General features: G+C 40.7%; 1 protein-coding gene across 7 annotated transcripts in view; it reads left to right on the top strand.

Annotated features, from left to right (window-relative positions):
* The window catches only part of SH3PXD2A (SH3 and PX domains 2A), a 376,426-nt gene that overhangs the window by 232,181 nt on the left and 123,861 nt on the right, over positions 1 to 20,384 (top strand). For 6 of the 7 annotated variants that reach the window (XM_073685348.1, XM_073685347.1, XM_073685346.1 and 3 more), the window contains one exon: positions 16,998 to 17,026. In XM_073685348.1, the coding sequence (XP_073541449.1) occupies positions 16,998 to 17,026 (29 nt within the window). Of the gene's footprint in view, positions 1 to 16,769; positions 17,027 to 20,384 lie in introns of those variants that run through there. The other variant, XM_073685352.1, reaches the window with a different exon arrangement.

The following is a 20,384-nucleotide window of genomic DNA, read 5'->3' as shown; positions in this document are numbered from 1 at the left end:
GCAAGAGGCACCACTAACCAAACAACACCATGAAGGCCAAGGAGATCTTCAAACAAGTCAGGGACAAAGTTGTTGAGAAGTACAAGTCAGGGTTGGGTTATAAAAAAATATCCCAATCTCTGTTGTTCCCCCGGAGCACCATCAAATCAATTATCATCAAATGGAAAGAATATGGTGCCACAACAAACCTGCCAAGAGAGGGCCGCCCACCAAAACTCTTAGCCTGGGTAAGGAGGGCATTAATCAGAGGCAGCACAGACACCAAAGGTACCCCTGAAGGAGTTGCAGAGTTCCCAAGCAGAGACTGGAGTATCTGTCAATATGACCACAATAGGCTGTACACTCCATAGAGGTGGCCTTTATGGAAGAGTAGACAGAAAAAAGCCTTTACACAAAAATTGTAAGGCTCATTTTGAGTTTGCCAAAAGACAAGTGGAAGACTCCCCAAATGTATGGAAGAAGGTGCTGTGGTCAGATGAGACCAAAATTGAACTTTTTTGCCACCAAGGTAAATTCTATGTCTGTCTGGTGCCAAATCAACACAGCCCATTACTCCAAGAACACCATCCCCACAGTGAAACATGGTGTAGGCATGTTCTTTAAATAAACAAATAATTCCTCAAAAAGAAAAAAAAAACATGAAATTCCAGGTTGTGAGGTAGCAAAACACAAAAAATGCCAAGGGGTGGGTGGGTGTTGGATGAATACTTTTGCCAGCCACTGTAGGTGAGATGGTTCTGACAGAGTCTTATGTGGGAGCATTTCTACTTCTGTTGAGTGCCAAGCTAGTGTTGGGAAGCTTATAGGCCAGGTAATGCTCCTCAGGTAATTTAATTATGCAAATAGCCTCTTCAGAGAGGAAGAGGACTTCTAGTATCAACTATTAGAAGTAGGAATTCTAAAAGTCAATATCAACCCATTAGAAACGTTCCCCCTTAAACACCCTGTCAGAGGCCTTTTACCTAGTTAAATCAGATCTCCGCTTTGCACTGATGTGCAAACACCCCGAAACGTGTCGGCAAATGATGAGAATGAAATAGAAACTTAAAAGAAAGCACATTTTGACATAAAACGGTTATGAAGCAAGATTTTCAACTCTTTTACTTCAGAATTCTGGCATAGGTAATACATGTTCCTAGACAAGAGCAGACATATTTAAAATAAACACATCACACACAAATGGCATTTCCCAATAATGCCTAGCACCAAAGGGAGCTGTGTTCCCACACTGAGCCCTCCTCAACCCTCTAATTTCATTTGTGCAGTGCACCATGCTGCCCACTGTCCTGAATGAAACGTGACGTCATTCTCCGGGGCAGTGGTGGGAGGACTATAGACTATACAACTGGTTAACATGATGTAATCATTGCCGGAGATCAGTACACCAGCGGTGGTCACATGACCGCAATGTAGAAAGCTGCAGTGGGGACATTTTCAGCAATGTAAGTCATTGACAAAACATTGTATTGGGAGGCTATGGTTTTCCATTAAGGAATAGTGTAATTAAAAGTTGTGTTTTTTTTCCAGAGTTTTTGGTCTTTAAATCCCTTGGGGTCTGGGTCGGAGACCCCACAAATATGCTCAAAATATTGCTCAGAAGTACACAGCTGTAGCAGAAGCAAAGTACAAGTTCCATAAAAAGTCTATAGTAGTAAAGTCCTGGATCAGGACATTTTTTTACAGCTATAAACTTTTGATTGAATCCGTATTCAGCTCTGTGCCCGCGCTTAGGCAGAGCCTGTGCCTTCTGCCCCCAGTAGGGCGTCAACTCTCTGGTAGCCGCTTATAAATGCAGCATCACAGGGTTTTATATCAAAACAGCACAAAGTTTATTGTCCTTCATAAAGTTTACAGCTCCAAAACGAAAACAGCTTTTCTCCAGTGTAAGTGATAACACAAACAGTCCTTCCTTCAGGCACAATGAAACAAGGTAAATGTAGCAGCCTCACCAATCTCAGTATTTAAAACCATAGCAACTCCAGCAGTTTAAACGCATTCACCAGACAAACACACTTCTTTTCAGGTCCAACCCAAACTCCACACTGTTGAGCTAACCCAGCTGCTGTTCTTAGGCCTTTAAGCCCCAGGCTGGATTATGGGAACAACCTTTTTCACCCAGATTCTTTTGGTTGCTCCTAAATCCCGGACCGAAAATACAGTCAAATTAACCCTCTCAGTAACCTAGTGTTATTGATACAGATTTTACATTTCCGAGGCCAACCAACTCGGCGGCACATATATACCATCTAGGACCTTACCCTCTTCTTTCTTCCCCCCACTAAACTGTGCAATTCTGAGTGTTCTTTTGAGCGATCGGAGGGGGTCTTGTGACCCAGGCACCCACCAGTCGGCTAGGAATTTAAGGGCCAAAAAAATATTTCAAAATTTACCAAAGTTTAGTTACTTGTTAAATAAAAAAAAAAGTTTCATCCAATTGTAGATGAAGCCTAGATTTGTATCAATTTATACTATCTGGAAAGCTACCAGTACACATACGGCAATATTCTCTGCATATCTGTAATGTAATTTGGTGGTCTAGTACAAGTTTAATGTCTGTTCTTTTTTATGAAATATATTTATGACCCATTGATTGGCCACAGTCCACACAGATCTCTTTATGGCATGTGGTCAAAGGCTTCTTCTCATTGATGGTTTCTGGTGAGAAGTCCTCAGATTCCTGACAATTGGGACATTCATCTGTACACTAGTATTTTAATGATTACTGATAGCATGTTTCCATCATACTGTAGGAAGTGAAAGGGACCGTTGTGTGATATCTGACTATAAAGCCATTGGTCTCATTTTGTCTTCAAAGGAGAGGAAGCTGCAAGGTCCATTCCAGATCTTATACCCATTGTCAATACAGTTTCCCGAATACGTCATTGCGTAGAGTTTTAGGTTTTAGAAAAATGGCCCCATTAATAATGTTGGTATGTGAGCTTCCTGTCCCAGTCTGCACCAGAACAAAATATTTAACATTTTTGGTAAATTAGAGCTGGAATGTAATAGGTTTCTGTTACCAGACGGTTCTGTCTCGCTTAGTTTATGATATTTGAAGATCTGATAACTCTGGTTATTCTCACTCATTTTATTCAGGAGTATGGAAAATGACTACTTCCTCCGGAGTTTGTGTTGATGGTCCTGTGGAAATAGACGAATGTGATTTGTAACAACATGAGATTAAATTTGCTGCTTTTGCATTCGATGTTTCAATATCGTATCAATGCTAGACAGAAACACCTGACAGCTAGCGAGTATTTACCTCCAAAGTGTCTGGAGATGGCGTCCACTACCTTGTGTTATTCGCTCTTTGATTCAGCTCTGCCTCAAGTATCTATGCAAATACCAAGATGCTATCAAACTTATATATTTTTCATATTTTAGGTATTTGTAGTTCTAAAATGGGGATGTCAAAAAGTTTAGAAACTTATGAAAATTAGCTTAAGAAAACTCATGGATGGGTAACCCATGCTCAAATAGCTCCTTGCGGTTCTTTGGACACTGTTATGTGTTTTTTAAGTGATGTTTAAAAAAGTCATTCCTATCCACTGGATACTGGATAACCTGCTTGATCACAGGGGACCGACCGCAGAGACCCATAGCGATCCCGAGATCTTGGCTCTACACCTTGCAGAAGCTCAACCTCCTCTCCCTTTATTGACTATGGGACTGTCAGAAAAAGACAAGCGCTGTACTCTGCTTTCTCCAGCAGTTTCATTGACAATAAATGGAGCAGAAGCCAGGCATGCACATTTCCACATTATTCATCACTGCTGCAGAGCACTATTCTCTAGTTTCTCTGGGGGTCTTAGCAGTCAGACCCTTCAGCAATCAGCATGTTATACCCTAACCTATGGATATTGGAAAACTTGTAAATTTGATTTTATTGGGAGCGGGGTAAATAATGTTTTAATCCAAATAGGTCTATAAATCTGTGTGTATTCATTTCTGAATTTATCTATATAGAGGTTGATGCCGAAAGGGGTTTTTGCAGTTGAAAAAGTTAACTTGCTGATGGGTGGGGACCTGCACTGATCGGCATATCATGTCATTTTTATCTCCAATGGGTCTGCCAAAAATGCCTATGGGACTGCCGAAAAAAGCCATGCGCACTGCTCAGCAGCCCCATAGGGAATGAATGTAGCACAGGTCAAGCTAGTGCTCTGCCACTCCTCTCTAACAGGAATAAAAGTTCCACGCTCTGCCGATCAGTGCTGGTCCCAGCTTTATGACCCCCACCGATCAGCAAGTAATCAACTTTTCTATGGAATGTGATAACTTGTTTTCAATGAACAACCGCTTTAATTCGTTTAATAATGACATTTTGAATGCTTTGAGACACCACTAGAGGGAGATCAAGAGTTTATTCCAACTATCTACACATTGAACTCAATGTGTAAACATTATGCTGTTAGCTCCCTCTAGTGGTGGCTGCTGCAGACAGAATATTATCACTAAACTCTAATACTTTGCAGGTGATTTTAATTTCAGTGTTTAAAAATGAAAAAAAAAATTATGATCTGGGTCTAAAAAGCATTGCAGACATGCATTTTAAATTAGAATTTGTCAGTGGGTCGGCACCTTCTCAATAAAGGCATGAACCAGCGTGTTTTAGTTAGGCTTGATATGTACTGTTTATTTACTCATGTCTGATCCCCTTGACCATTCCATATAGTTAAAATGGCACAACATTATCCTGCCCCATAGGCTTGTTATCAGATGAAGCACCTATTAGCTTAGCTCTAATTTATTATATGTGCTACTAACAGGACATTTATAGACTCCCTATAAGATTCCATTTAGGGACCCAGAATTTTGCTACCTAAATGGTCCAGGTTTTTGAAATTCTATACATCCATATGTTTTACTTTAGATCTCCCCCTGCTGGTCACAGGGGGTCACTGCTTGACTTTCTCTATTATACCTGACGAGGAAATATTTTTTCACTTTGATTCCAGCATATAGAAATAAATCTGACTGTGGTATACAGGGAAATGGTAATAGTTTTCTGTTGTGCTATTCTATATTTAGGGTACATTATTTAACAGAACTTGGCAAAATGGTAAGTTAAGCTTGATGTCACGTTCTCCTTAGCCAAGTATTTTGTTTCATCCTTAATGAAACTTCTGGCAAATTTTGTTGGTCCAGTCTGCTTCTAGAATAGCATAAATCATGTTATCAATTTAGTAAATGGCACGGAAAAATAATCTGTTTGGCAGCCTTTTATAGCGTCTTAATGTTATTTCAATATAAAGATATTTCATTATAATTTCCCATTCTGCAATCTGGAATAATAGTCTAAATGAGAACTGAGTGGAAGAATGGATTCAGAGAGTAAAAATAGCATTTTCCCAAAAACTTTCTATACCTATAAACACTACTCGGTCAGCGTAAAACCTTTGGCTAATCTCTCTGCCACAAATAATCTTGCTTACCAAGGTTAAATTATTTTCATAGGAAAACCTCAAATATTTAATTTAGTAAAACCAAAAATTGTTATACAACCATTTGTCAGTGTGTTCCTTTAAAAGGAAGCTTTAATGCTCCTATATGCTGTACTATGCAGAAGTTTTAGGCAGGTGTGAAAAACTGCTGCAGAGTAAGAATGCTTTAAAAAATAGAAGTGTTACTAGTTTATTTATTCAATTAACAAAATTTTAAAGTCAATAAATAAGAGAAATCTAAATCACATCAATATTTGGTATGACCACCCTTTACCTTCAAGACAGCATCAAGTCTTGTAGGTACACTGTTAACCACAAGGTAAATACAGATCTTCTGTGGATGTCGCTTGTGCAAATCCTTCTGTCTCTTCATGTGATTTCAGACAGACTTGATGATGAGGAGATCAGGCCCTGTCTTGGTAGGTTTGCAGTTGTGCCATACTCCTTCCATTTTTGGATGATGGATTGATGAGGCTCCATGAGATGTTCAGAGCTTGAGCTATTTTTTTTTTTATAAACTAACCCTTCTTTACTCTTCTCCACAACTTTATCCCTGACCTGTCTGGTGTGCTCCTTGGTTTTCATGATGCTGTTTGATCCCTAATGTTCTCAAACAAAACTCTTGAGTCCTTCACAGAGCAGCTGTAGTTATACTGAGAATAAATTACACACAGGCGGACTCAATTTACTAATTATGTGACTTCTGGTGGAAATTGGTCACTCAGAATTTTCTTTAGTGGTATCAGACTACAAGGGGCTGAATACAAATGCACTGCACAATTTTCAGATTTATATTTTTTTAAAAATTAGAAAACAATGTATCATTCCCTTTACACTTCCCAAATACTCGCTACTTTGTGTTGGTATATCACATGAAATTCCAATAAAATACTCTTAGGCTTGTGGGTGTAACGTTTAAAAGTTCATGGGGTATGAATACCTTTTCAAGGCATTGTAGACAGAAAATGAGTGTTTTACCTGGTAGAAACGGAATAATTCTATTTTGGATCTTTCTATCCTGCTTCAATAGGAAACTTATACAAAAGTAGCATTTGTAACAGAAAATTGATAACCTACCATAAAATATTAATAGAGAATATTCCAAAGTATTTCTATTTTAGTTGTAGTTCTCCTTTTAAACCCTTAAATTCGTCCCTCTTCTGTGTAAACTGTGATTGTATCATTCCTCATTCTTGCATTTTTGACCAATATAGTCACAATTTGCGGAGCCTCCAATGCTTCCAAGAAATTATGGAGAGTCCTCATCTTTGTTTTCTTTGCAAATATATTTTATGTAATTGTCTGGAAATATCAGAGACCTAATATACATGAGGTTTTCATTTTGATATGCAGTGCTGTTCAAAAGTTCTAAGCAGGTGTGGAAAAAATGTTGCAAAGTGAGAATGATTTCAAAAATACATGTGTTTATAGTTTATTTTTATCAATTAACAAAATGCAGAGTGAACAAAGAAGAAATCTAAATGACATCAATATTTACTGTGACTGCCCTTTACCTACAAAACAGGATCAATTCTTCTAGAAACACTTATACAAAGTCAGGGGTTTTGTAGGATTATAGTCAGGTGTATCAGTAATGAATTATACCAAAAAAGGTGATAATGAGTATCATTTTCATATCTAAGTTGAAACACCTCATTAACTGAAACTGATACTGCTGAGTAGGAGGCTTAAAACTGGGTGAAGAACAGGCACACTGCTACAAAGGTGAGGTTGTGGAAAACAGTTTCATGTCACAGGTCATAGACGGTGGCTAGACTGCCAGAGCAACAAGATACAATGTAGTTATACTGCATCAGCAAGGTCTCTCCCAGGCAAATATTTCAAAGATTATTTCTTAAAGCATTCTTACTTTGCACAAACCTCTCCACAACTGAGCAAAACTTTTGTACAGTACTAATGGTGGAAGGAAACATTGGACTATCCTTGGTACAGTACAGCGCTGCTCTGAACCTGTGCAGTGCTAAGTGCCTGCAATTAGGAGAAAATGAAAGTAAGGCCAGAGCTTCTGCGGTCACAATCGTGTGCCATTGCAAGCAGTGTACATGAGCAGGAATGCAACTAAAAGGGGTTCATTAGCTTCAAGTCTTACTTCTGTGTTGGAGCCTTAAGGGGGTTGACCATTTTATCAATATTTTAACAAATGTGTTGGGGACATGACAAACCCTTTAAAGGGGATGTCTACTACTAGGACAACCCCTTCTTAAAATAAATGTTAAGCCCTGATAAAATAAAAAAAACCTGTACTCACCTCCCATGATGGCGTTGTTCCAGTGGTGTCGGCACTCGCGGTTCCAGAGCTCTGGTGCGGTGGAATGACACGTGGTGCTCGGCACCCAGTCAACGCTGGCATCACTGTCTCCACCTTCGTATGGATTGAACATGAAGAGGAAGCCAGGGCTGCAGCTGATGTTTGACTTCTTCATGTTCAATCGTTATGAAGGCTGGGACAGTGACACCAGCGCTGATTGGACGCCGAGCACCATATGTCATTCCACCGCACCAGTGCTCCGGGACCGCGAGTGCCGACACCGCTGGAACAGCGCCAGCATGGGAGGTGAGTACAGGTTTTTTATTTTATTGTGGCCAAACATTTAGTTCAAGAAGGGGTTGTCCTAGTAGTGAACATCCCCTTTAAGAATGCCTGAACCAAAGTATGATCTGTACTGTGGATCTCTTTGTAGACTCATTGGTAAATTTAGATGATAATGGGTACAGCATTTTATTTCTACTGATATAGATGATACATTAAATGTGTATATTAAGAAATTTATGCACAGCTGTGAATAGTTTCATTTAACTTTAACGCGCTTAGTCTGTATTAATATTATTACTCGTACATGAAAGCTCATGGCCTTCCCCCGGGTTCAGCGTTCACTCTCTCACTCCTTTTTATTAGAATTACCAGTGGTGGCCTCTTAGAAACACAACCAGAGCAGTAGGATATCCCCGAGCGGAGTCTACTAAGATGATGAAAGAATTTTTCTTGAAAGCTCCTGTCCCTTTCCAAACCCTCACGTGAAACAACTGTTTTATCTCACCAGGGGGACCCCTACCTCAACTGGAAGCTCGGGGGCCCTGTTTCTTCACATTTTTGCTCTAAATACTACACTTTGCACAAGTTTGAAGAACAATATATTCAGATTTCCCTTTCTTTCTCTGTCCTTGTAAATAGAAAGACACTGGTTTGATTCATATTGTAAAGTTCATTTAGGTGTTCAGTGACCCCTGGCTTCTAGCGTTGACATGGGGTTGGGGTTACGGGAACTGCGTACTTGATTTTCTATCTTAAAGGCAATGCTGTATGCAAGTATCAAGTCTGTGTGATCAGGAAAAGAAAAAGCACAAGAGTCTCTACTTTGTTTTTATAGAAACCGCGCCATTCGTGTCCATTGGATGTTCGATATTACAGCTCAGTCTCATTAACTGAAAGAAGTGTATTTTTTTTTACAAACTACATTTATCACCTCTGTGTAAGGTAGGTGATAAGTGTCAGATTCTTGGATGCCGTTTACAAAAATGAGGGTCCTGATCCACCACGTCTTCTTGCTGCAGTCCACATTCATGTCAATAGGACTTTCATTTGCTGTGTCTGTCTATCAGACATTTATTGGAGTGGCAGCAGTCATGTGCAACAATGCCTCTCATTAAATCGCAAATGCACTCAAGAGGAACCAGGGATCATGAGCCCAATTCTAGCGATTGTGGGGGTGCCAGCAATTACACATTTATCAGATGTCTTTTGAGGAAAAAAAAATCTTTAAAGGGAAGCTATCCTCAAAAATCAGGTCCTTGTGTTAATGTATTTTTTTTTTCGTTTAATTTTGACAATTGCTTTTTTAATTCATATAAAGATCTGTATTAAAAAAAAAAATACAAATCTTGCAATTATCACACTAACTTCCTATTGTTTCAGGAAACAATACATGTACATAGCCACAATGAACAGACACATACCATATATTTTGTATTGCAGTATCTGATGAGCGTGTACAACTATCATTATGAAAAAAGGGTGACCAGCATCAGCTGTGACATTGCCAGTTTTATTAGCTGTGTTTAAAGCCTGGAGAGCCTTTGGGGGATAAGTTTAAAGACTCACTCTCCAGGTTTTAAACCTATGCCCATAAAGACCACAAGTTGGTCGAAACGTCGGACGATATCTGTTTTATCTTATTCACTGGTGCCGGATCAAAATAAAAAGTTTAGCAAGATTCACTACTCTTGTCATCTTCTTCAGTGCTGAGGTACTCGCTACTATTACATAGGACAAACGTTGTTTCCTCAAGCACAACCTTCTACTAAGCAGTTCTGTTGGGTTATCTCTATTTGTTCCTAAAAAAAAGCCCAAGTGGCTACTGTGGAAATTGCAAGATTACTAAAAAAAATTTGTTTTTTTTTTAAGCAAAAATCATGATCTGAAAAAGAAAATTTACCTTTTTTTTAAAATATGAAACAAAAAAACCTACCTTAAACAATGGGTCATTTTCTGATTATATGTTGCAATGCTAGAGATAGACATGGAGAAAATTGGTGTTGTTTTTGGGAAATAATAACCTTTTTTCTGATCATGGGGAAACCATGTAATATCAATATTACCTACGGAGCTCCGTTCACGCATTTCTATATGTATGCTTCAAAACGAAACAAGAAATCACAAGTGTTTGGTGTTGTAGCAGACAATAACCAATGTACAATTCACACAGCTGTGTCCACTAACAAAGTGCCTGAAGTTATCCCATCTTGACACAACATTTAATTGTTTTTATTTTTTACTTTTGTCCTTTTTCACTTCCTTTAATCTTGATTGAAAAATACATCATCAAAAGACAAGTATGAAGCCCATGTGTTTGAGCCCTCGACGGTCAGGATTTTGTTGTAGGAATCTTGTAAAATTGTGCTTAAGACAGAGAATAGTTCTAATGAAAGTGGACCCTAAGGTGAAGTCTGTGCCGTAAAAAAATATGCCATCCAAAATGGTAAACTCAACCCTAAGCAGCCAAAAAGTAAAATTACTGTGCCACCAACTGTTCAGAAGATTTAACGAACAACCATCATCTGGCCCTCAAGCAGATACAGTAAACTTACCATTTCATGGCCAAAGCTCCTATGCAGACTTATGTGTTTCCATAGTAAGAGACAACAACAAACCCTGTGTTATCTGATAATGCAGCCCTTTTCCTTTGATTGCCCTTAACTTTGCCCTATTCCATCTGCTGTATTACCAGGAAGTAAAGGCCGATTTCATTATAACCGCAGGATCAGACTACACAGGGTGTTTGTTGTCTGTTACTATGGAGACACATAGATCTTCACAGCAGCTGTAGACACCAAAGTATAAATCTTTCATTTTAGATGTTTTAGAAAAATGATGAACATTTTCAGATAGGGTAAGCATAATAATATAACGTGTTCAATATTTGTCCCCTTTAGCAGACGTTAGACAGGAACTCTTCAGATGAGGTTGTCCGCAGGATCCACTCACAAGAACCTTATGCCAGTCCGATTTTGTGCAATTTTTTGGAGTCCCATTTATGTAGACCGCTCAGGATTTGTGCATGCGTGGTGCAATGTACATAGAAACTTATATGAGTATACGTTTCGGACTGATATTTCATTAGTCTAGCCGCATCTAGAACATATCTGCCAATTTTTAGATTTGTCCCTTACTGTGTGAAGCCTAATGTTTAAACTTGTTTTCCACCACTTTTACAAACCAGCCCCCTTCACACCCCTTTCACGCCATTTCCCGCACTCTAAATGTGAGTGTGGACATTGGGACTTCATCTAACGATGGAGCATCTCCATGTACAAAAGATCTTCTGGAAGTTCTGCTTACCAGGAGGTTTTTGATGAGGTTTTGGCATATACCTGGAAGATTTAGCTTTTCTTTTGGATGTCTGGAAGGTCTCCCCTTTTTCGAGGAATCCTCAGAAACTTGGGGACAGTTGACAATTATCATTTACTAGCTTAGAACTCATTTAATATTAGTTCATTGATTTCTCAGTGCAACATGGCTGAGTCAGCACTTAAAGGGAACCTGTCATTAGATTCATGCTGCCAGAATAACGGGCAGCATGAATCAGAGACTGGCTGCATGATTGCAGTCAGGCAACACTGCAGCATTTCAGAGCAAACTTTAGTTTGAAAGGCCGGCTAGGGAGCATAGGGTGAGACATCACTAGTGGCATGCCATCACTAGTGGGCATGCCAACTTGGTCATTTCCCGTCTGCCCTGCTCCAGTTGATTGACAGGTCCTTCCCTATGTACACACATGGGAGAGAATCTCCCTATTGGCCCAGACTGATTCTTCAAACTATGATTTTTCTTTATTTCAGAGTGAAGGCTCATTCAGTCATCCGTGCAAATCGTTCTGAGATCGGACTGCAGTGCAAGGACTGACCGCGGGTCTCCCAACCCGAGCGCGACCACTTCATAGAAGTACATGAAGCTGTCATGCTGTGGTCGGGAGAGCCGGCAGCAATCTGTGCTTTAGCAGTCTGTGCTCCGGCTAATCGCCATGGACGTCTGAATGAGCCTTTAAACTTACCTGGCTGCAATCACGATTGATTTACCTGCAATCTGATTCATTCTGTCTGTCATCCTGGCAGCATGAATCTACTGACAGGTTCCCTTTTAAGACTTTGTTGTTGTTTTTTTCATCATGGCAGCAAAACTCAAAGTATGAGCAAAAAAAAAGAAGCAAAGGTGAAATTGTCAATTTCTTTCCATTACAAAAGTTGCTTTGCAAATAATAAAGCAGCCCAGATGGGGTTGATGATCCTGTATCACATGCTCGCCATCATTTTAAGGTTATCCTAAATCAACTTAACTGTTAAGCATGTATGGGGTACGGGGACCCGCTGTGGACCAGCGTGTGCTAAGTCACATCTGTTGTTCCTCTTGTTTTATCGATCAAGCAAAGAACACAGTTTGCACAACATGCTGCATGACATGGTGCACATTACCGTCTTTATTCACCCTATAGCTGAGTGATTCTTGGCCTCTATCTACTCTTGGAATAGAATAACATTCCTTTAGGACTAAAAGACGTTGCCTCTGATGTTACTGAAACTCTCAGGGGTCTGTTTCAAATTTACATTTTCTGTGTCAAACCAGAAGGTGAAGTAACCTGACACGGGGTTACATTTCATCGTTTCTTTATTCAATAACTTCTAACAATAGTCCTGAGATCTATTTATTTTCATTTGGACAGAGAGATGTGAAGGATACAGTTCTTGTTTTTTTTTTTTTCAGATAATATTTTCCTTTATTGGGGAATTGAGGGTTGGAGCAGTTATTGATGACTCGGAGAATTCATGACTATTGGCGCTGAGGACCTCATTTATATAGGCTGCTACTACATGCCAGTATGTGACTGCAGGCTGCACTGAACGCTGTGAGGATTCTCCGGTGCCGGCACCAGGACCGGCGGGTGTGCGATTTGCATACATGCGGTCACATGCCGACTAGATGGGCCAAGCCTCACTCATTGCAAGTGTATGGACAAGTCTAGTATGTAGGAATGTAGCCGGAAGTATGCAAATCACATACTTGCGGCCACGCGCCCGCTTCTCCCGGCACCGGAGAATCATCACAGCGCACAGTGCGTGCAATGTGAGGATTCGCAAGTCTGCAGTCACTCTATGTGACTGCAGAGTGCTAAAAACACTTTAACGCTGACGTCTGATTAGTGCACTTCTTGTTGCACTCCATTTTCTAAATAAACCCAATTAGATTTATGAGGAGGATAGATGTTAAAATATATATTGGGTAAGATACAGAAGGGGCTGTTACATAATAGGTGTGAGCTAGTGAATATCTTTTCCTTAAATGGAGTCTGTAAGCACATAATGACTGTTCAAACCGAGAACAGGCCCTCTGTGCACTCTTGGTGTGGCCAACAGTTCAGTGTACATTCCCACCTACTTGCTTCGAATCTATCCCAGCTTTCCTCTTCTTCCTTGATTGCTTTGGATTTGCAAGGTCCAGACAAGAGTGGAGAGATAGAGGGAGAGCAAGCAGGTGGGAAGGTGCACTCAACTATACGGCCACACCAAGGGTGCGCTGAGTGCCTGTGCTTGGTTTGAACAGTCATTTTGTGCTGACAGACTCCCTTTATAAAGAGACATGATGGTTTTATACTCATTGCATAGCTTGGAAATTGCAGTGGTTCACTCAGGTGTGGCAAGATATTGAGAAACATACTTCAGTTCCGTGGCAGCTTGTCAGGGAAGAGATTTGCATTGTGATTATGGTTGTCAGTAGAGTTTTATGGTAACCTATGTAGGCTGATTGGAAGACCAGGCGGTAACCTTATATCGTTGGTTGGGTGTAGACAGTGTGCAGCAGGTCTAGTAGTGGTGAAATTGTGATGGGCCAGGAAGAAATGGATGGGCTCAAGCGTGGCTACACATGTATAAGGCCAACAGTTGCAATTACTGGCCACATCTGTGATGTGTTAGTCTCTTATGTGGCTGGTGATTAGCTGCAGGGGTCACATGTCTTCCTGCCGGTCTCTGTACTTCCTACTTCATCTTGACAGACATATGACCACTGCAGTCAATCACTGGCTACAATTGTGACATTTTGGTCACTGATGCAGCCAGTGATTGACTGCAGAAGTCACATGTCCAAGCAGACATTGTTTGCAGACCCAGGAAGTATTGAATTGGGAGGGGATCAGTGCGGTGAGTATTCTCTTTTATTATTTTACCCTATACTTTACTTTTTTTTTATTGTAGTTGGATTGACGACCTCTTTAGTTGATTCGATTTATCTTTTCTTAGAGAAAATTGGCAAGATTCTTATGATAGGACTAAGTCTGGTAGTTCCATGCAGATCTACATTAGTGAGGATGGGGGTGACTAATATAGCTAAAATATCCTGACTCTTTTTATAATTTGACTAAGATCCAGTAGAAGTAAAATAATCTTTAAGAATGAAATGGCTATTCTGAAACGAATTCAGCTGTTTAACGATTTCTTGGAAAATCCTGTTGTAACTTCCCTCTAAATGTATGCTGGTAACTGCAGGTGGAATGTGACGAAAATAATGTACTGAATTCACAGACACTTTCTTGTGTTATATATCACATTATACACCCGCTTCTGGCAGGCAGAACAGTGACAGGGTGTGTGAGAGGGGGAGAGGTTTAAGTGCTGTACATTCCACCAAACGGGTATCCATTAAAGGGGTTGTGCCATAAAAAAAAAGTATATTTTAATCACTAGATCTTGGAATAATAATAATTTCCACAATTGGATGTGTTTAAATAAAATGTTCCTGTGCTGAGATAATCTTATAGATGTGCCCCTGCTGTGTACAGTGTAATGGCTGTGTCTGACCGTGCAGGGACATGGTCTGATCATACCACATCTCCTGGACAGGGGAGGACGCAAAAGAGTCTACAGACAGGATAGCAGGGGATCACAGCTGATTTTTTTTTTTGTAAGTAAAACATTTCTCTGCCTGTTTTTAAGCAATGTTTAACCACAAAGAAAGAATCCTCTGTGATCCCCTGCTGTCCTGTCTGTGTAATGTTTTTCTTCCTCCCCTGCCCAGGAGCTGTGGTATGATCAGACCATGTCCCTGTACGGTCAGACACAGCCATTACACAGTACACAGCAGGGGCACATTTATAAGATTATCTCAGCACAGGAACATATATTTTAAATACATCCAATTGTGGAGTTTATTCCAAGATCTGTTGATTAAAATATTATTTTGTTTGTGGGAAAACCCCTTTAGGAATAAGAGTTAACATATTAATGGGGATCTATAGAATACGCGTTTCTTCTAGAATGTCCGGAAGAGGTCTGAAAAGCGGGACGACTTCCAAGAATAATCTATCTTTCCCTATTATCCCAGATTTATTAATTCAGTAATGGGATTAGGTAAACTCGTTTGTCCCTGATAACTGCTCATTAATATACACGATGATAAACATGTATACAGCAGCTACTGTGCAGGCAACAAGGTCAAACCACTCCCTGCTGCCATCACTGAACCACCAATGGCCTCATGACCTACTCCTCTAAGTGAATGTGCCCCAAGGCTGTTAGTAATTTGAGGGACACTGTGGCTGTCACTATAATTGGTTCACTACAGCTGTCACTGTTATGGGGGCACTGTGGCTGTCACTATCATTGTTGCACTACAGCTGTCACTGTTATGGGGGCACTGTGGCTGTCACTATCATTGGTGCACTACAGCTGTCACTGTTATGGGGGCACTACGGCTGTCACTGTTATGGGGGCACTACGGCTGTCATTGTTATGGGGGCACTACAGCTGTCACTGTTACAGGGGCATTACAGCTGTCACTGTTATGGGGGCACTACAGCTGTCACTGTTACGGGGGCACTACGGCTGTCACTGTTATGGGGGCACTACAGCTGTCACTGTTATGGGGGCACTACAGCTGTCACTGTTATGGGGGCACTACGGCTGTCATTGTTATGGGGGCACTACAGCTGTCACTGTTACGGGGGCATTACAGCTGTCACTGTTATGGGGGCACTACGGCTGTCATTGTTATGGGGGCACTACAGCTGTCACTGTTATGGGGGCACTACAGCTGTCACTGTTATGGGGGCACTACAGCTGTCACTGTTATGGGGGCACTACGGCTGTCATTGTTATGGGGGCACTACAGCTGTCACTGTTACGGGGGCATTACAGCTGTCACTGTTATGGGGGCACTGTGGCTGCCTGTGTGTTTACCGGTATTAATTTGGGAAGAACAGTTAGTCTTTAGGCCAGGCAAAATGATGTAAAATGCACAAAAACAATTGATGTAATTTTTGAAAAACTGAAAAGTATATTCAGTAGTATTATATAAATGACATTGAATTGCAGCTAGTGTATTCTAAATGCTACACAGTGACACAAACACGGGGGCTTTGTAAAGGAAAGGGTATTGTCCTTTTACTTCCTCTTGTCCATATGGACAGAAAACGATCAGAGATGCCTATAGACGTATGCTGTATCTGCACATGGTCATATGAGAATAAATGATGCCCCCATAATGGCTCCTGAAATCAGGCATAGTCTTTAACTGCATCAATTGACTTTAATAAGTTCTGCATGCTCTGGAACGTTCTAGATGGGGTCGGATGCTTTCGGCTGGGGTCGGATGCGGTCGGCTGGGGTCGGATGAACGCCGGCCATCGTGGCACGTACAGGTGTCTGTAGAGTAAAGCCATTTGCTGTGATGTCTTCAGAGCAGGGAGAACCCTTGGAGCCTCTGGGAAGCGCAGGGAAAGCTCCCCTGTATAATTAGGGATGGTTCATTCTGTCATCACATGGTCCTCTGCCTCCCAGCACTGGTTGCAGCAGCTGTTTGTAGTGCTGGGATGCTGCTCTGCTGTTGTCAATCGTCCCTGTGTTGGGGTCCTCACAGCCCGAGCCTCCGGCTGTAGCAGGGGTAGCAGAGTTGAGGATTGCTTCCGTGCATGGGTGGGGCACCTGCATTTAGAAGCCCCCCATTACTGCCTTTCTAATAATGTCTATTTGCTGCTGTTTCTTTTTTAGGGATTATGGCTCTTCCAAGCGTAAATCAGGTAAGATTATCCATTTCTATTATTTCCTCTCTTGTTGCATGAAATATTTTGCATTGTAATTTTATAAGCAAAGTGCATGTAAATGTCTGGAGTCTGGATCTAGATTTCTACTTGAATGTAAGGCCGGGTGATGAATCATTATTGTCCAATTGATCCCTAAATCTGAGATTCCTCATCATCCCCTGCTTGTGATATGATGCTGACCATCAATTAAGATCTACTTGCTGGATACAATGTATTCAGGCCTCCTATGGGATTAGCTTCTTTAACCCTTACTTTATCCTTCTTGCTTTATTGGTATTTTTTTCTATTTCTTTACAACACTTTGATTTATTCCGAACGTCCAAGTGAAATATCTGTACTTCTGAGGAAGCTTTTAAAATTCTTACCCATCCCTTAGGGGAATATTGAGTATTAGACTCTTCCTAGTGTTCCGAGCTTTGCATAGTATTGACGGCTATTTTGAGAGCAGCTTCTGGGATGTGATCAGAGTCGTAGACCAAGACTGTGCTCTCACCTCCTTTTATAATGTCCAGGGCCCAGGACGTTGATTACAGGACCCTCCCTTATGGTAAAGGGTTATTGATCCCTAATCTCTTAAGTGTCCAGTGGATTTGCTGATGTCCCCTCTGTTCCTGCTACTAGATAATTCCACCAGGAATTAACTTTTACTAAGTGAATTAGTATCAAGCATTCTGAGGGTTTTTTTATGATAAATTTCGTAATGAACCAATTTAAGTTGCCCTAAATTTGGGATTCCTTATGTGAAAACGATTAATAGCTTGTATTAAGGGCTGGTGCAGATGACCATATTTTCCAACAAAACATCAGATCACTCTCAGACCAATGTTATTCTATGGGGCCGTGCACATGTCTGATTTTTTCCAATCTGGCTGAGGAAAAATTGCAGAACGCTTGATTTGCATCTGATATTCGGATCGCCCTCAGCCATGCAATTCAATGAGTGCATGGGAAAAAAATCAAAGTGCACTTGTATGCCATCTGAGTGCAGTCCAATTTTCACAAACTGACAGAATGGAGAGGATGGAGACTTTTTTTTTTTACCCCATCTTCTATTCATCCTAGAGAATCGGATCACACTGTGATCACACTCTGACCTGTGTGTGATTGGCATAATCAGTCCAATTCTCTCTAATGAGAGAATACACGGTCATCTGCAATTTCCCTTATTAGGGATTTATCTAACATGACTTTCTTAGGGTATCTCCATATGTCACTCGTCCACTGCGGAGTTTCTGCACTGAAGTCCGCAATGGAAAAATCTGCACCTAGTTGTCCGGGTTTTGCTGCAAATTTCATTGCAGAAATGCTACAAATTTACAGCAGATTTTAGATCTGGACCACTTGTTGCTTTTGCAACGTGTTGATGAGATTTTATAAATACTATGTAACAGATTTTTTTGCCCAAAAATTCCAGACCTCTGCTCCATTTGCTCAAAGTTTTAGGCAAAATTCATTAAAAGGCCCCATCTCAGATTTATTGAAAAAAGTCAGAGAATATAAAACAGCATGCTGTACTATTTTTTCCATAAAAACATTACATCACGTCAGCTCCCCAGCCAGTCATGGAGCTCAGCGGTTCTGAAGGGGGCGTTCTGTCTACATCGTAATGCCCCCACTACAGCTGCTGAGCTCACTTGAGCTGCCGTGCTGTCAGGGTGACATCAGTGCCACAGCCAATGCCACACATCGGGATCAGCTGCGAAGACTTGCGGGTGGACCCTGGGAAGGTGAGTACAGCACAACTAGTTGTTTTTTTTTATAGTAAATTGCTGCCAGGGGAGAAATTAAATTGAAAGGGTACAACCCCTTTAAAGCCCCATACACAATAGATAAAATTGGATGAACATTCCAATTTCAACGGAACCACCGGATATATATTTGGGTCTTCAAACTCGTCCTTGGCGGATGATTGTTTTGTTTTCAGGAGGGATAAGCCACAGCCAGAAATTTTTGAAGAGCAGATCTTTCCACCATCCTTGTTGAAAATACATTAAAGGGCATCTGTCAGCAGCTTTTGCTATGTAATCTGAGAGCAGAATGATATAGAGGCTGATACCCTCATTCCAGTGATCTGTCACTTACTAGGCTGTGTTTAGCTGTTTCAGTAAAATCAGTGTTTTATCAGCAGGAGATTATCACTACAGGACTAGGTTACTTGAGCCTCTTGGTCAACTGCTATGTGTAATCTTGTCCTCCCATTAATTAGCAGCTTTCTGCCTATGCACAGTGTACACAGAAATCTGTCAACCAGTGGTGTGTGCGGGGTTACACAGAGCTCAACATTCAGAGAACTGCTAGATCTGCAGCAGAGAAAACAGGGATTGTATCAAAATAACAGCAAGGAGCCCAGTAAGTGACACATCGCTGGAATCAGGGTCTCTGGTCCAACATTATGCTGCTCTCAGATTATATAGTAAAAACCTGCGGACAGATTCCCTTTAAAGGTATGGTCACACGTGGCATTTTATTCCTGCAGCAAAAATGCTGTGTTTTACAGTACCAGCAAAGTGAATGAGGTTTGAAAAATCTCACTCACACGCTTGGTTTCTTTTCCGTGCTCTTTCTGCGCTGGGCGTTTTTTGGAATTGTCAACATATTTGCAACATTTTTCTCTCCTTCTAATGAACAATAATAAAAAAAAAAAACAGTAAAAAAAAACCACACACAAAAAAAAAACACATTTTACTCAGCGTTTTTCCGGCGACCTCTGGTTTTTGCTGCAGAAAAAAAATGCTGTAAAAACACCATGTGTGAATATACCCGAACACTTGGCCATGTGCTCGTGTATATAGGGGAGTCAAAAAAGATGACTATCTGCCAAGCGAACATTCGGCTGACAGCTTCCTCTATGACCACCTCTACTTCTCATACTTGCAATGTTAAATCTGCAAAGAAGATCTCCTGTTCTAATGTGATATTCGTTGTAAAAACTCAAACTTGGGAGTGGATGTTTAGGTGATTGAATCAGTGTCTGTCTGCACAAGTCCTTGTATAATGGGCAGCAGATGCATAGACCACTATAGTAAAATCACTACATATACTGTATGCAAAAAATTGTCCCTCTCCTCTTTTTGCCCCACTGCATAGTGATTCCTAAAATTGAGTAATGCATTGTAGCACCACATCTATTAGTTTAGTCTTATTTGCAACAAAATTAGGCTTCTAGATTGGAGATTCATGAGTGCTCACATCATCCCTGCCAGACTGCATCCTATGACTCATTGCCTTGATGGTGGCACAGACTTTCACTGGTCTATAATGAATCGAGATGTTACTCACTGTGTTTGGAATTACAGCTTTCTCCATATTGGCTACAGCTAATGTGAATTTTTTT

This window comes from Phyllobates terribilis, unplaced genomic scaffold (assembly GCF_046119375.1).
Source record: "Phyllobates terribilis strain yellow unplaced genomic scaffold, ASM4611937v1 Scaffold_5__5_contigs__length_657084704, whole genome shotgun sequence".
In the NCBI taxonomy this organism is placed as follows: domain Eukaryota; kingdom Metazoa; phylum Chordata; class Amphibia; order Anura; family Dendrobatidae; genus Phyllobates; species Phyllobates terribilis.
The sequence above is the reverse complement of the archived record's forward strand: the minus strand, read 5'-3'. Positions and strand labels throughout refer to the sequence as shown.